A 16,481-nucleotide genomic window follows, 5' to 3' on the forward strand; every position below is an offset into this window, starting at 1 on the left:
AGGACATGCAAAGAATTGCAGACTTGTGGTACGTTCCCCTCGGGTCACCGTGTGGGTCTGTCTGTGCTGGGAGCTTGAGTAGGCCGATGTGCGAGCTCTGTCCAAGCAAGCGCACTAAGAGTAGCAGCACAGCTGGGGATAGCGTGGCTGGTGGGTTGGGCTAGCCAGCCGAGTGTGTACCCAGGGCTTCCGGGCCAGTTTGTATGCAGGCAGCTAGCCTGCACTGCTGCCCGTGCTATTCCCAGCAACGCGTCTCTTTGCAGCACGCTTGCTCGAGCAGAGCTAGTGCCTGGCTGCCCACTCAGGCTGGGAATTGTGTCCCTTGCTGCAGTGTAGACACCAGGGGCAGGTGATCCACGCAGGAGCTTGCACAACTCGAGACTGTAAGAGATTCAGCTCTGAGCAGGGGGTGGGACTAGATCACCTCCTGAGGTCTCTTCCAACCCTGATCTATGATTCTCTGACCCGGCTACTGGGCAGGCTGGGGAACTCCAGACATTCTGTCTCTCCTGGCTGTGTGAAGAAGTGTCTTGCTTTAAGTGCGTTCCTGCGTTAGCCTTTCACTGCTAGAGAATTGCGTTGATTTATTGAGATGAAGGTTGCAAATGAAACGTGTTTGGTCCCCGTGGAGTGCCTGGAAAAAGGATGTGCCATTTACGAGATCACTGCACAGTTTGGAAGAGTAATTTGTCAGTTGTTCCTCTGGAAGATGGAATAACAGGGCAAGTTTCAGATCATCGCCAGAGAAAAGGTGCCAGTGAGTGGAGGCCTGGGAAGACAGGGATTGATACATCTAAAGAGGAGATTGAATAAGAGGGAAACATGATAGCGGTTAACAAAACAATGAATTGTATAGGACTGGTGAATTGAGTGCTTCTGTTTTTCCTCCCCTCCATGGAAAAAGAGCAGTCAAAGAAACTAGGAAATGCCTTTTTACGCACTGAACCTGCAGAACTTGCTTAACTAGGTGTCAGTGGGGGCCGAGAATTGAGGACCATGTTTAAGAGAAGTCAGACATCACTGTGGATAATGTGAACGGTAGACAGGATAGAAGAAGGTATTTAAACAGTCATCACCCGCTGGTTACCATGAGCTAAGGAAAACGAGGTAGGTTATTCCACAGGGATCCTTGCACATTTTTCTGAAGCATTTGTTACTGGCCACCACAGAGAACAGGACACTGGACTTAGATGGGCCTTGGTCTCATTCAGTCTGGCAAGTCCTGTGTCTTCAGCCAGCCGGTTGATTCATCTCTCGTTCCTGTCTCGCTGCCGGCGGTGATGGAGAACGGTTTTCCCTTTGACACGTGGGCGGGTGCGCAGCTGAGCAGCAAATGGCAAGAGCAGCAGCTTGACCCGTCCTGTGTTGAATAATGTACCCTCCTGGGGTCATTCATCTGCTGGACAGCACAGTGCTTGGTGGCTTCCATCCCACTGAAAGAATGGAATCCACCCCTACTCCTTTAAATGAGATGACCAGTGTGCGGGGTGGGGAGGAGGTGGGGGGCCGGGAGTAGCGACACAGGCAAATGTCAGTATCTGTAGGGGTTTTCCCTGCTATATCCTGAAACCTCTTCCATCTATCCTGAAAGTAGCCCAGCTTGAAGTGCTGTCCGCTCTTTAACGAGATTGTAAATAAAAAGAGGAGCAGCTTCTTCAGCAGCTCTGCTCCCCATGTATGTCAGCATCAGAACTGCAACTGACTCTAATGACAGTGCTTCTTGCTTCACTCCTGAGAGCCCTGCAGGGCCAGTCTGGTTATGGGCGAGCGAACCGCAGTGTGTTCCTTGTGCCTTAGAGAATGGTCTCCTAGCTTCTGCTCACCGAGCCCCACTTGGTGATGTCTGTGCAAACCCACTGACTGTAATACAGCTCCACTGAGGGACCAGTTTGGTCCCCAGAACCTGCATTACTGGGGATGAGGCACAAAAGACGAGGCACCCGGAGTGACCCTGATCGCAGGTGGATTGGAAAAACCAATCTCAGACTGAGTGTGTTTGACCTGCAGTTGCGGAGACCATAAATGGAGCCACCCCACCATGCTACTTCTAGACATCTCTGAAAAGAAGAGGGAGGAGGAAGGAATTGCTGTGCTTGTGTACTCCAGCTCCCCTAAATCCACACCCTGTGGGGAGGCTGCCCACCAGTTGGTGCGTGACCTGGTGAGAGGCAGAAGTCTCAAATATCCTGCCAGCTGGTGGGAAAACTTGCTGCCAACCTTTATTTTCAGGAATAGCGTGACCTGCATGCTTCCAAGTCGTGAGTCTCGCCACACAGCCCCGGTGCTCTCTGAAGCTTCTCTTTCTCTTGAATTTAAGCTCTCCATTCCCCATGGGTCTGCACATCTTGGCCTGCATTTCCGATCTCTTACTACTCCATTCCCCACGCTGCCTTCGTCCTGCGGTAGGACGTGCCCCCTTCTTTATCCTTCTCTTTCTCATGTATCTCTGCCTCCTTCTGTATGGAAGCCACCATCTTCTGCCCAAAGACGTTAAGGCCAGAAGGGACGGTTCTAACCATCTTCTGCATACCACAGGCTGTAGAATTTCCCCTGGTGTTTACTGCACCATGCCCAAAGATTTCGGATACAAAAGGTCTAATCTCTTAAGACTCCAATTGATGGAGTCTCCATCCCATCCCTGGGGGAGCTGCTCCAATGTCTAATGACCCTCCTTGTTGAAAATGTGCACATATACATAGATAGCCCGTCTCAAAGAGCTTACAATCTAAATAAGACTTGCCCAAGATTTCACAGCTGCTCAGTGACAGAGCCAGGAATAAAACTCAGGTCACCGGTATCCTATCCACTAGACCACGCTGCCTCTCTTAAATATCCTAAATGACAGCAGCCCCTGACTTTCCTTTAAAGACTCTTCCCTGGTCCATTTTTGGGAGGAGGGATAGCTTAGTGGTTTGAGCATTGACCTGCTAAACCCAGGGTTGTGAGTTCAATCCCTGAGGGGGCCGTTTAGGGAACTGGGGTAAAAATCTGTCTGGAGATTGATCTTGCTTTGAACAGGGGGTTGGACTAGATGGCCTTCTGAGGTCCCTTCCAACCTTGATATTCTTTTCTAGGATCTTGAAGAGGGTAGGGAACTAACCTAAAAGACCCATGGTATTGCATGAATCTGCCACATACAATCTTTTATGTCACCCTCCTTGCTGGGGTCTCTTGACAGGTGGTACAATGGAGGGGCCTGTGTCACTCACCTACCAACGATTGCTTCCTGCTCTTACTATTTACCCCCTGAGTGTCTGAGCTGCCCTGCCCCTGTCATGAGTGCTCCCGTGACCCAGTGATATCTACCCACCTCTCTGTCTTCCTTCGTAACTCAGCCCCTCTGGCCTGCTGTTCGCCTCACAGGCTCTTTACCCAGCTCCATTTATTTGGTTCCTTTCTGGGGTCTGGCTTTCCTGGACTGAACGCAGGGTTCTAATTGCTGTGGCCTCAGGACTGTCACTCAATTTCCTGGCAAGTTACCCACGCTGCCTCAGTTTCCCCAGACTTTGGATGACTGCCAAGGGTGTTAGGAGTCTTAACATTTGCTCCTGTGATCTGCAGATTGGCTGGCTGCAATGTGCTATGCCTGGAAAGGCGATCCCTGCAAGGAAAGCTTCCACTGGTCCAGGGTATGGCAGCCTGCCTGGTGATTAGAGGGGGGCTTCAGCTCCCCTGTGCTCCAGTCGTGCTGTTGGCTTTCCCTCAGGGAAGCTCAGGGTATTGTGGTCTGAGCTTTACAGCTCTCTGGGTTCCATACAGCCTCCCCAGGTGACCGCCTCTCTCTATAGATAGGACCTTGTGTAGCAGTGGAACCTTCCAGGACTGCGAGAGGGGCCCTACCTCTCATGAGATTGGGGGGCAACACTTGCCTGGCGGTTGGCCCACTGCTCTAAGGGATTTCTTACTTCTAAAACATCAGAGCAACCTCATTGCTTGTTGGAGAAGATTTGATTCTAGCTAAGCCCAAGACCATGAATCCTCTTTCAACTTGAAGGTAGTAGGTCAACTCTGGCAAGACCTTCCGTTCCTATATGGAAATTCGGCTTCTGCTGTTCCCTAGTTTTGTTAGTATTTGTGATGATCCATTTGATGCATTTGTCCAGGGCAGGGAATATGGACAGGGTGAAAGAAAAATAATTAGGAAGATAAGATGGAAGAATTGAGTTTGTCATATAATTGATGCGGAGACTCAACTGCGGCACAAAGGTTCGTGGGCTGATAACTCAAATCTTGCATTTCAGCCCTTCTCTGACCCTGCCGCAGTCTGCGAGAAATCCAATTAACATTTCCTTTCAGCAGCGGCTGTGAATAAACCATCCTGAAAGGCTTTTAAAAGTGAAATGTCAAAAGAAGCCAGCTTCCCTGTCCTAGCCTTGATAAGCCCGTTGTGGCAGGACCTGCCACTGTCCGTGGGGTTGGTGTGTTCTCAGTGTGGGGTGTCTTTTCTTGGTGGGTGGCTGCCCTGGGCTTGGACTGATCAACATCATTCCATCTGGTACCTTACAGAGGAGATTGTGTTGAGTACGGTATGGAGTTTGGGAACCGCTAGTTCCCCGTGACAATCTGACTCCAGGAAGCAATGGACGAGTCTCCAAATGATGGAACACTCTCCATCTTTGGAGTGGCAGATATTTCCAGCTGCTGATTGTGTGCCCGTGTGCTGTTGAGTGCAGCGGAGCTAGGATTGCTGAGGCATGAACCTTCACCGCGTTGCAGGTTGCACTGTCATTAGCACCTGTACGTAGTTCTACTCCTGCTTTGGCCGGGCGTGTACCAGACTGTGCATGGAGCAGGGCCGTGGAGAATCAAGCCTGTCCAGTTCAGTTTGGGGTCTCTGAGAAGGCTATAGAGTGTTCCCAGGGGACTGCAGTGAGAGACGCCTCAGCCTCTTCCATTGGGCCCTCTTCCGTTCAAAGGCTGGGAGTGGTTAGTGGGTTCTTAGGATGGCCTTTTCACACTGTGGTCCACGTGTCGCCTGTTATAACTGCTCAGCTGTTAATTTCACAACCCTATCCACTGCCAAGCCAATTTCAGAGGCACTTGGGCTGAGTCCAAGACCACTGCTCATGTCCACTTCATTATTTTAATGCTGGCGAGAATCCAAGGTTCGTTACAGACTAGGATGCTCCCTGATTCAACTCATCTGACCTGAGCAAGGTATTGCTAATTGTTAAAAGCGCATCTTGCTCTACTCTTTTTCTAACCCATTATAGCTGGGGGGGCTGCATCTGGGATGTTGCTGAGAAGGGGCCTAGGAGTAAACCTGGGGGTTGTTGGGTGTGGGTGGGTGAAGTGTGGAACTTTTGGGGGCTGGAGTATTGGTTAGGGCATTGGGGAACCTCTCCCATGCACACCCTGGCTGACCCCTAGCCTCTCCCATTCAGTCAGGCACATCTGCCCCTGTCCCTGTGTGTTCCTGCACCCCCCACTCAGCCACCTCTTCTCCCATCCCTATGTGTCCCTGCACCCTCCTCTCCCTTTCAGCCCCTGCCCCAGTCTGTCCCACTCACTAGCCATTCTGAAGCCAAGTCTGTCATCCCCCAGCAGCCCCATGTGCTCTGCTCTGTCTGTCCCCCTCCATATTCTGTGCCTCCTCACCTGGCCCCAGGGTCAGGATGCTGTGGGGAATGTAGCTTCTCCTCCCCCCATGGGCTGCTATGGCCAATGAGCCGACTGCCCTCTGTTCTGGTGCCACAGCATCCCCTGGTGGGCAAAGGCATAACTGCAGCACCTCTCCACCAGAATGTATTTTCTGCAGAGAAAAAAAATCTGTGGGAGGAGATGAATTCTGTATGTGCACAGTGGCACAGAATTCCCCCAGGCGTAACCTGGAGGCCAGATAGGCTGTGACTGTGTGTGGGTCTGTTCCATGCTACGCCATCCAAGATTCAATCTGTGATTTTTGCAGGCTCCTCTGGGTGAGTCACAAATGGAGCCCTTTCTCTAGCTGAGGCTCAGCAGATATGCTAACTTGGCATCATGCAGCCGTGTTGATGCATTTTTTGCAAATGCCAGTTTTCACTTTGGGCTCCTACCTGGGACAGGGCCCCTTCAGTCTACAGATGGAATTGACTGCTTGCAAAAGTGATGGGTTGATAGGGGATGAAATATGTCCCAGCAGTTAGGGTGCTGGCCTGGGACTCAGGAAGTCTGCATACACTTCCTGGCTTTGCCAAGGAACCTTAGGCCAGTCATTTAGTCTCTGTAGAATGGGATTAGTAGCACTTCCCTGCCTCACAGCAGTGTTCATAGAATAGTAGGTTTGGAAGGGACCTCAGGAGGTTCTAGTCCTACCCCTGCTCAAAGCAAGACCAATTCCCAACTAAATCATCTCAGCCAGGACTTTGTCAAGCCGAGCCTTAACCTCTAAGGAAGGAGATTCCACCACCTCCCTAGGTAACCCATTCCAGTGCTTCACCACCCTTCTAGTGAAATAGTGTTTCCTAATATTCAGCCTAGATCTTCCCTTTGAGACCATTGCTCCTTGTTCTGTCATCTGCCACCACTGAGAACAGCCGAGCTCCATCCTCTTTGGAACCCCTTTCAGGTAGTTGAAGGCTGCTATCAAATCCCCCCTCACTCTTCTCTTCTGCAGACTAAACAATCCCAGTTCCCTCGGCCTCTCCTTGTAAGTCATGTGCCCCAGCCCCCTAATCATTTTCATTGCCCTTTGCTGGACTCTCTCCAATTTGTCCACATCTTTTCTGTAGCGAGGGGACCAAAACTGGATGCAGTACTCCAGATGTGGCATCACCAGTGCTGAATGGAGGGGAATAATCACTTCCCTCGATCTGCTGGCAATGCTTCTACTAATATAGCCCAATATGTCATTAGTCGTCTTGGCAACAAGGACACATTGCTGACTCATATCCAGCTTTTCGTCCACTGTAACCCCTAGGTCCTTTTTTGCAGAACTGCCACTTAGCCAGTCGGTCCCTAGTCTGTCGCAGTGCATGGGATTCTTCCATCCTAAGGGCAGGACTCCATTGGGAGATAGTATGGGAATGGGGAGAGCTCTAGCTAGAGCCAGAAACTGACTCTACATCTCCTGAGTTCCGGGCAAGTGCCTTTGCACTTGACCATCCTCTTCTCCTCCATTACACCCTCCCACCACCATCTTCCCGCAGATCCAACCGTATATGAGTGGGGAACCTACTTTGGCGAAAACAGGCAGTGGAAGTATGCCACGGGCTTGCTCTTAGTTATCTGCTCACGAAGGTGCGGCGAGAGCAGAACCAATATTCATGGGCTTTTCAAAGTGTAGGTCCTGGCGCATTAGTATCTGCTCCTGATTTCCCAGACTCCCTGCAAGGAGGTGCCAGTCTGTTGGGATGTTCCTCAGTGACTGCTACCTGGACTTCAGAGCTGGCCAATCCCTTTGGCTGTATGGGGAACAATCAGATTTTTGTGATGAGGTGGAATAAATCTCTCTGCAGCTCTGTGTGCATTGTAGGCTGGTTGGATTTAAGTCTGATATTGACGAGCCCAGTGTTCTCACCAGACATAAATCTTACACGGGGCAGAGCTGTGGGACGATGTCCCCATAAATGTGGCTGGTCCTAGGAGTGAGGCTGTGTGACGAACTGGGAAAGTTCTTAATGTTTTCTCTGAATACTGTGTTGGTGCCTCAGTGTCCCCATGGCAGTTCTTAAGTATCTGGCAGAGCAAAGGGCCAGTGCACCTAAATGCCTGACACTCTGTCTCCTAGCAACTGATGGCCTGGGCCCCTCCTCTGCAAAGGTGCCAGCTGAAGGTGTTGGAGACAAAGGGATCAGGTGACCTCCTGGCCCGGGAAAGGGGCTGAGGAGAGAGGAGGGGCTGGGAGTGGTGGTTAGTCTGGAGCTGGCTGGGGTCAAGGGTGGAGGGCAGACCTGGGGGTCTGGCTCACTGCCCCCCAGAATGGACCCAGCCGAGGGGTCCGGTTCGCTGTATCTACAAGCTCTGTTTTAGACCCTGTTCCTGTCATCGAATAAACCTCTGTTTTACTGGCTGGCTGAGAGTCACGTCTGACTGCAAAGTGGGGGTGCAGGACCCGGTGGCTTCCCCAGGACCCCGCTGGGGTGGACTCGCTGTGGGAAGCGCACGGAGGGGCAGAGGATGCTGAATGCTCCAAGGAGAGACCCAGGAGGTGAAGCTGTGTGAGCTTCTTGCCCTGAACAAATCTGCTCCAAGGGAGAGGAGGCTCCCCAAAGTCCTGACTGGCTTGGTGGGGAGCATTTCCAGAGCATCACCCGGTGACTCCGTGACAACTGGTGGCAGCGGCGGGACGTACGACGTACTGCACCCCGTGAATGGCGCTGCTTGCAGTAAGTGACTGGGGAGCAGTAAAACAGAGGAGGGATAATGAGGACCAGGCATGCTGAAGGCTCAGAGAGGGACGGTTTCAGGGGGCAGTTAACCTCTGGGAGTGTGTGACCAGCGAGAAGGACTGTTGGAGTAACAGGGTCCCCCTGAGGACTGCAGCCAGCAGTCTCAGGGGCGGAGGAGCTTGCCGCTCGACCCTGGGAGAGAGAAGGATTTTTGCAGTAGCAGGGTTCCCCGGGGGATTGCAGGAGCAGTCCCAGGGGCGGAGGAGTCTGCAGCTCGACCCTGGCAAAGAGGTGGTGATCACGAGAAGGGCTGGCACACCAGGGGTTCTTCCTGGAAACCATGGGGGAGCCAAGAGCACACAGGCCTGTGAGTCCAGAGCCACTTGGGAACGGTGAAGTGATGGCCTATCACCATCTCCTTGAGAAGGACATTGTGATCCTGTGCACAAAGAGAGGGTTACGCATGGGGAAATTCACCAAGGCACAGTTAATCGTGCAGTTGGAGGAAAAGGACCGCTCTGAGGAGCAGATTCCTGGCCCAGATGGGGCTACAAGAGGATCTGAGAGCAGCTGGAGCATCAGCCAGGCATCCCCGGGAGTCTGGTCCCCAATCAGACGAGGGTCTTCATGATCGGGTTCCCTATCAGGAGATTGGAGACGGATGGGATGGGAGCAGAGCCCGAGAGAGCAAGAGGACCGTGAGAGAGAGCAAGAGCCAGAGGAAAAGCTGCAGGAGAAGCAGCAGCAGCGTGGACTGGTGATGGTGGATCAGAGAGACATAGGGGGCTGCCCAGGGGTTAGTGGGGAAACACGCCTGCGGGGGCGAGACCCTGGGACAGAGAGAATTGTGGTGGTGCAGCCCCAGATGCTGAGGGACTGTGGAACCTGGGTGAAGTTCCCTGGGGTGAAGCCCCTCGCCCTGCCTATGGCCCAGATCCCTGTGCAGACCCAGGAGGGGTTGGGCTGGCTGGTCGTTGGGGTTCTCCAGGATATCGGCTGGGAGGCCCTGTTGGGGGGTGACTGTCTCCCCATGGGACAGGATCCAGGTCCAGCTCCTGTAATGGCCGAGGGTTTGAATTCAAATCCAGGGAACCAATTGGCTAGGATGGAAATGGTCAGTGAAAATGCAAATGACCTGGCTGGCAGGACGGAGGGGCTGCTGGGCTCAGGATACCTGCCTACCTGTAACCAGCCCCCTGGGGCTGAGTGGGAGGGAGAGATGCTCCCCGCGCCCCTGCACACCGGAGAGGGGGCTCACACTGGCTCTGATGCTGTGACCAGAGCAAAGAGCTCGCTGCCTGGCCCCACTGGGACAGCAAGGGCAGTACTGAGCACGGGGGGAGCTGAGATCCCAGCTGAGTGGGGGGACACCCGGGCAGGGCAGGTCGGCTGCCAAACAGGTTTGCCTGGTCCAGACGCGCTACTGGGAAGTGATTACACAGCAGGGAGGGAGCTACCAGGGACAGGGCTCAGGGGGGCTGTGACCCCAGGCCCAGCCAGCGAGAGGGAGCAGGTCCCACTCCCTGCCTCAGCTGCTGAATCCCAGACCGAGCTGCAGAGCGATCCCTCCTTGGAGAAACTGAGGGAACTTGCTGGCCACAGCGCTGCAAACCCCCTTGGGGAAGGCTGCAGGGACAGAGTCCTGCAGGAGAAGGGATTCCTGTACCGGGAATGGGCTCCCCAAGGGGAAGTAGAACTGGGGGGAATCAGGAGGCAGCTGGTGGTGCCCCAAGAATCCACAGGGTTCTTCCCTTTCGAACTTCTGGATGGGAGGAGAGTGAGGGGACCCCTGAACCTGAAGAGGGAGGATTGGATGAAGAAGGGGGAAGACCCCCGGGGGGATCTCTTCCCTGAGGTGGGAGCCAATCTCCCCATCAAGTGTTCCCCGTTCAGAGTCACTGGGAAAGCAGCCCAGAACCTGGAGAGAGAGGTCAGGGACATGCTGCCTCTAGATGGGATCCAGCCATTTTACAGCCCATGGGCCTCACCCGTGGGGCTGATCCCCAAGGGAGACAGGATGATCTGGTTTTATGGGGGCTATCAGAAGCTTAAAGCCATCACAGTGTCCGATGCCCACCCCATGTCTAGGCCTGGGGAGATTCTAGACAAGCAGAGGGAGATGGAGAACTTGGCCCTGGCAGACACTGATAACATGTGCATCTTTAGCCAGACCTGGGAGGAACAGGTGTCCCAGGTGAAAAGGGGGATGGGCTGCCTCAAGGAGGTGGGACTGACCTTAAAAGCTGGAATGTTTAAGGGGGGACGGCAAAGGTGTTGTGTCTGGGCCACAAAGTGGGAAGCAGCTGCCCAAGCCCAAAGCTGGCCAAGGCCAAGAGGGGGGCTCTTAAGTGCTGGGAGAAGACCCCGTCCCAGTTTGAACCCCAGAGGTATTGGGGTAGCAAAAGGGTTCAAGCCGCATAAACCTTCCTACATGCGGCCTGCAAGTGCCATCAAGCACACCCGACCTAAGGGAGGGCGTGAAACTGGACTGTCCTGCTGTAACTCACACCAAGGAATGGGAGAGAAGCTGGGGCATCCATGGGAACGTTGGTGGGTTCGAACTTCCCCAGGTCACTGGCTGGAGTGACCTCGCTCAGTTCGGTCTCGAAGGGGGGAGAGATGTGACGAACTGGGAAAGTTCTTAATGTTTTCTCTGAATACTGTGTTGGTGCCTCAGTGTCCCCATGGCAGTTCTTAAGTATCTGGCAGAGCAAAGGGCCAGTGCCCCTAAATGCCTGACACTCTGTCTCCTAGCAACTGATGGCCTGGGCCCCTCCTCTGCAAAGGTGCCAGCTGAAGGTGTTGGAGACAAAGGGATCAGGTGACCTCCTGGCCCGGGAAAGGGGCTGAGGAGAGAGGAGGGGCTGGGAGTGATGGTTAGTCTGGAGCTGGCTGGGGTCAAGGGTGGAGGGCAGACCTGGGGGTCTGGCTCACTGCCCCCCAGAATGGACCCAGCCGAGGGGTCCGGTTCGCTGTATCTACAAGCTCTGTTTTAGACCCTGTTCCTGTCATCGAATAAACCTCTGTGTTACTGGCTGGCTGAGAGTCACGTCTGACTGCAAAGTGGGGGTGCAGGGCCCTGTGGCTTCCCCAGGACCCCGCTGGGGTGGACTCGCTGTGGGAAGCGCACGGAGGGGCAGAGGATGCTGAATGCTCCAAGGAGAGACCCAGGAGGTGAAGCTGTGTGAGCTTCTTGCCCTGAACAAGTCTGCTCCAAGGGAGAGGAGGCTCCCCAAAGTCCTGACTGGCTTGGTGGGGAGCAGTTCCAGAGCATCGCCCGGTGACTCCGTGACAGGCTGGCTCTCAGGTTGCATTGCCCTTGGCAGAAGCACTATATCAGATTGTCTAATATCCTATTCAGGAATGCATGCACGTATGTGGACGGATTCTGCAGTTCTAGCCCATGTTTTACACAGCTGTCAGGTGGTGGTGGTGGGGAGTTTGTTGAATGAATCAAGAAGGGCCCTGATGTTTTAGGTAAACGCGACTCAAAAAAGATCTATTAGAATTGAAAAAGGTGCAAAGAAGGGCAACAATCACTCCTGATCTGTGGCATTTCCAGGTCAAGGCTCCCCACCCCCAGCTCTACCCCATCCTAGCCCTGGGCCTTAGTCCACATACCTCTATTGGGTCTAGTCTTGGGCCACCCCCATGGGTAGCAGGTAGCATAGGCCAGGGGAGGTTGAGCCTCCCTAAACAGCCGGGCATGGCTCTGCTCAGAGACCCCTCATGCTTCTTGCTCTTCCCCAGGGGTCGGGACTGAGGCTGGGACAAGGGCAGGCCTGTGGCCTGGGACTCAGGGTGGCTGAAACTGGGCTCAGGCTGCACCGCCCGGCACTCTGGGACTGCAGGGGCTTGGGTGGCCCGGGGCTGGCAGCCATGTAAGGGTTTGGGGGCTCCAATGGGCAAGGGGAGGTGCAGCGTCTCCACAGCAGTGGCTGACCAGCGTAACCCCTCTGTCAAGTACCCCTCGTGGCACTGGGGCCATGTGCTGGCAAATGGGACGTACCATTTCTGTGCCAGAGGTGGATCCAGGGCAATGCCAGGAGGGGAGATGACATAGCACTAGGGATAGTCCCCTCTATTCCAACTCTTGCTGCCTGGGCCGTGCGCATAGCGGGTTCCCCGAGCCTTCTTCCCTGCCAGGCTCCAGCGTGGCCCTGCCGGCGTGGCTATGTCTCTGCTGTACGTACTTTACACGATGCAGCTGGCATGCCTGGGAGGGGCTAGAATCCACAGCAGGGACTGGAAATCTGCTCCCCTTGCCCTCCCCTCTGTCTCCTGCCCTGTGAGATGGGGACTGGGCGTCAATCTGCGATGTCACTTCTGGGTCTGAAATGGCTGCTCTGTTCAATCCCCCTTGCAGTGCACGGGCTGCGACCGTGAGCCAGTGGGTCCATATGGAGCAGCTCTGCTCAATAGCTCTGGGTAGGGAACATTAAGGATCATTTGCCTGGAAGGCCCCGCGGTTTCCCAATTGATTTTCCTTTTTTCTTTCCGCAGCCCCAACCTGATACATTTTCATTAAACTCTCCCGGCCTAGTGGCCGCTGCAGGTTGTAAAACCTTTTGACAAGCCCTTGATCTTTCTTTATTGCTGCAGCAGCAGTTGGCACCTGAGCAGTTGCACAGCTCGGGGGGAAAAAGTGCTTGGCAAAGGAGCCTGGTTTTAAATCAGAACCTGCTCCGGGCGGGCCTGTTGGAACGCACAGTGCTGATGAGGCTCTGGCAGGGCCCAGCTGTAGCTGGGTCGCTCTGGGGCCCTCCCTGGCTGGAGGGGTTAACCCAGCACTGGAGCTGATTAAAGGGGGCCACGCTGAGGGTCTTGAGTAGACACAGAACAGCAGCTTCCCTGCACTCCTGCCTCAACCCTGACGTGAGGGTCCCCCCTTAGAGGGGGGAGGGGAAGTCTGTGTCTGCGACCCACCCAGAGCTGAGCCTGCTAGCAAAGTGCCACTTCTGCTGGTGATTTTTGGCATGTCTGTTCTCCGGGGAACTAGACTGACTCCCACCAGTTCATTTCACACCAGCCCCAGGACCCCAGCAGACATGAAGACGGATGGTTAAGGCACAGACTTGGGAGACCTGGGATCAGATCCTGGCTCTGCGTGTGACCTTGGGCAAGTCACTTCGGTGCCTAAATCCCTTTGGGGATCTGGGCTTTACTCCCATTGATTTCAATAGGCATTAAGCACCTAAATGCCGCTGGGCCTTAGTCCCTTTGTGCCTCAGTTTCCCCTCTGTGCTAATGGCTCTTCCCTGCCTCATGAGGGGTTCTGAGGATAAACACATAGAAGATCGTGAGGTGCTTGGGTACGATGTAAGTTGGGGCCATGCAAGTACCTCAGACTAGCAGAGATGAGGTGAGCAGAACAGTGGCCGGGGTTCATTTCGGTATCCAGTCCCCTTTGAAATAGGAGTCAGTGTCCAATGACTAATGCACAGGGTTCTCTTCCCACCTCTGCCACTGATTGACCATGTGACCTTGGGTGAGTCACTTCCCCCCTCTCCCTGCCTCAGTTTCCCATCTGGGGATAATGGTGCCTGCATTTGTAAGTGCTGTGAGAGCGCCAGTGCAATGCAAAGTAGTCGTATTTGTGAAATCCAGACATGCCACCCTGTCCCCGCAAGGGGGCTCAGCTCCCCAGGGGGGTTCTGTGCCATCTGAAGAAAACTCGGTACTGCAGCGCAGCTGAACTTGCAAGGGAGGAGAGAGATTCTGGCCGGCCCAGCCTCTACCAGGACACACAAATAAATAACATCTGAACAGGGAATGCCGTGGCTCGAGCTGTATCTTGTTGAAACAGATGGTGCTTCAAAACTGGCAGTGCCCCTTTCAGGGTAACGCAGGGCCTGGCCAATGGAAACTGGAACAAATTGCTTTCCTCTTCTCTGTCTTGCTGCTGTTTTGCAGTTGGTTTAGTGGCATCTCCTGGGAGCCGGGACCCCTTTCCCTCTGACCTTCTGCCAGGGCTTTGTCTGGCAAGGCCATGCCACCCATGGCAAGTGACAGCAGCTGAGCCCTCACTGGGAAGCCATTGTGTTAAGAGGTGGTGGCTAACAGCAGTGCTTAGCTCTCACGTAGCACTGTCCACCTGCAGCTCTTCAAAGAGAGGCAAATATCACTATCCCCATTATACAGTGGGGGAAACTGAGGCACAGGGCAGGGTGATTTAGTTGGGGTTGGTCCTGCTTTGAGCAGGGGATTGGACTAGATACCTCCTGAGGTCCCGTCCAACCCTGATATTCTGTGAAGCGAGTTGTCCAGACCAGTAGCAGAGCTGGGACTAGAACCCATAATATCCCGACTTATTCCAGTGCCCTGTCCTCAGTCTGTTCGGGATCTGCTCAGGCTAAGCTGTAATACGCCCCTCTCCGACCCCAGTAAGAGTGCCCCTGTGCCCTTGTGAACTGCTTTAACTAAACTGCTTTAAATTCACACCTCTAGTTAGACTGTGAAATGCTGTATATAGACCAGGCCTGATGGAGCTAAGCTTAAGAGCAGTTTAAATGAGTCCGAGTGTGGTTACGCTAAGGGTTTGCCCTGCTTAAATTGATCACTTCTGCTGCTCCTAACTTTCTTGCCCTGCCTTGGAGTTGTACCCACTCGCCTACATGTAACTGACCCGGCTGCTTACAGCTCTGCTTCCACCATGGCCGCCTGCTGGAAATGTAAGGGAGGCTAATCCCCGTAGGCCATGTGCCGAGAGACCCAAGGAACGCGCCGAGCAGGAGGCGGAAGGAGGCTGGAGTTCAAGCAGCCCCTGCGCTACTGGAAGAAACCCCCCTCCCAGCCCCTTTGCAAGTTACATCACTAGAGGCTCCTGAGTGTCAGGAGGGCTAAGGGAGTGAGAGCATCCAGAGTCCAGCTGACACCACGTTCCATGTCCCCTTTGAATCCAGCCTTTGGCCTTAAACTTCCCAGCCAGCGGGAGGCAGGAGAGCAACTGAGTCATCTGTAACAGACCCAGCAAAACTCCAGCCAGCTGCTAATTGAATTGCACTTGAGAGCCCGCTTGTAGGTTGGCGGGAGGAATCTTTGGTTCCTGTGTCGGCCCCCGGCGGGGCATTGTGAATGGAAATTTGTCCTGGGCGATCAGACTGGTACGCTGGCTCGCGTGCCCAGGGGTTCGCGAGGTCACTCGTAGACTGGTTTTCACTCAGGGTGGGCTACCCAGCATGCTGGATTAGGAGCCCAGTGCAAGCAAAGAACTCTGTGCTAGCAACGCTTGCCGTGGGGCCAGGGGACGAAGCGGAGCTCCCTAACTTTGCAGCTCAACTGGAGCCAGGCTGTCAGGGTTTGTGCAGCTAGTCCGTCCCCGCCCCAGAGGCTGGGCTGTGGAAATGCACCTCCCCTGGCTGTCTCTTTCCCCATCCTCCCAGGTCTGGGGAACAATGACCATTGGCCTGTTCTGCAGGCCCTGAACGGACCCCTGGACTGCGCAGAGCCCTCTGAATGTGTGGGGGAAGCAGGGGTAGGGGAGAAAGACAGTGCCACATTGGCAAACTCAGCCGCACTCCTCTCTCGCTCTGGCTGGTAGAGAGCTTCCCAATGTCTCCTTGTCCCAAAGCCCCTTCGTGCCCCCTGGTAAGTGCTGGGTCACCCTCCTGTGTGGCTCGCCAGAGTAACTTGAGTCCTTCTGCCCTGGAAACCCCATTCGCTCCCCCAAAGCACTAATCCATTGACACACTTGTTTCCCGTACTCCCCTAGGGCATTTCCCAGGCAGTGTTCATCGGCCATGACTGGGGCGGAGCTGTGGTGTGGAACATGTCCCTCTTTTACCCAGAGCGAGTGAGGTAAGTCACCGTCAGATGGTTCCCCTATAATTTAGTCTTCAAAAGGGGTGGGGGGTACCACAGAAGGAGCTTTCTGACTTAGCCGTGGGTTTTTTGTTTGTTTGTTTTTTTCAATCTGTCCTGCAATGAGATGATTTTGGGAATAGAATGCTGAGAAAATGCTCCCAATTCCCGCTAATGTGACCAGAAGATTTTTTGTTCACCATATAAAATGTCACCACAATCACCAGCTTGACTCTTGAAAATATTTATTTGCTCAGAACTTTGTTAGAAGCAAGGTTCTGCTCTGAAAAGTGACAGTACAAAGACGCCTCCACTGACTCACCAGGTCTACTCCCTGGTGTGAGTGTCAGATGCAGAACTGTTCATTTGAGG

The 16,481-nt window shown here is 54.1% G+C and overlaps 1 protein-coding gene across 1 annotated transcript in view; it reads left to right on the forward strand.

Annotated features, from left to right (window-relative positions):
- LOC127048820 (bifunctional epoxide hydrolase 2-like) overlaps nucleotides 1-16,481 on the forward strand; it is a 79,575-nt gene that overhangs the window by 29,238 nt on the left and 33,856 nt on the right. Inside the window, exon 11 of the mRNA XM_050948834.1 lies at nucleotides 16,021-16,106. Within this exon, the coding sequence (XP_050804791.1) occupies nucleotides 16,021-16,106 (86 nt within the window). The remainder of the gene's footprint in view (nucleotides 1-16,020; nucleotides 16,107-16,481) is intronic.

This window comes from Gopherus flavomarginatus, chromosome 4, assembly GCF_025201925.1.
Source record: "Gopherus flavomarginatus isolate rGopFla2 chromosome 4, rGopFla2.mat.asm, whole genome shotgun sequence".
NCBI lineage: Eukaryota > Metazoa > Chordata > Testudines > Testudinidae > Gopherus > Gopherus flavomarginatus.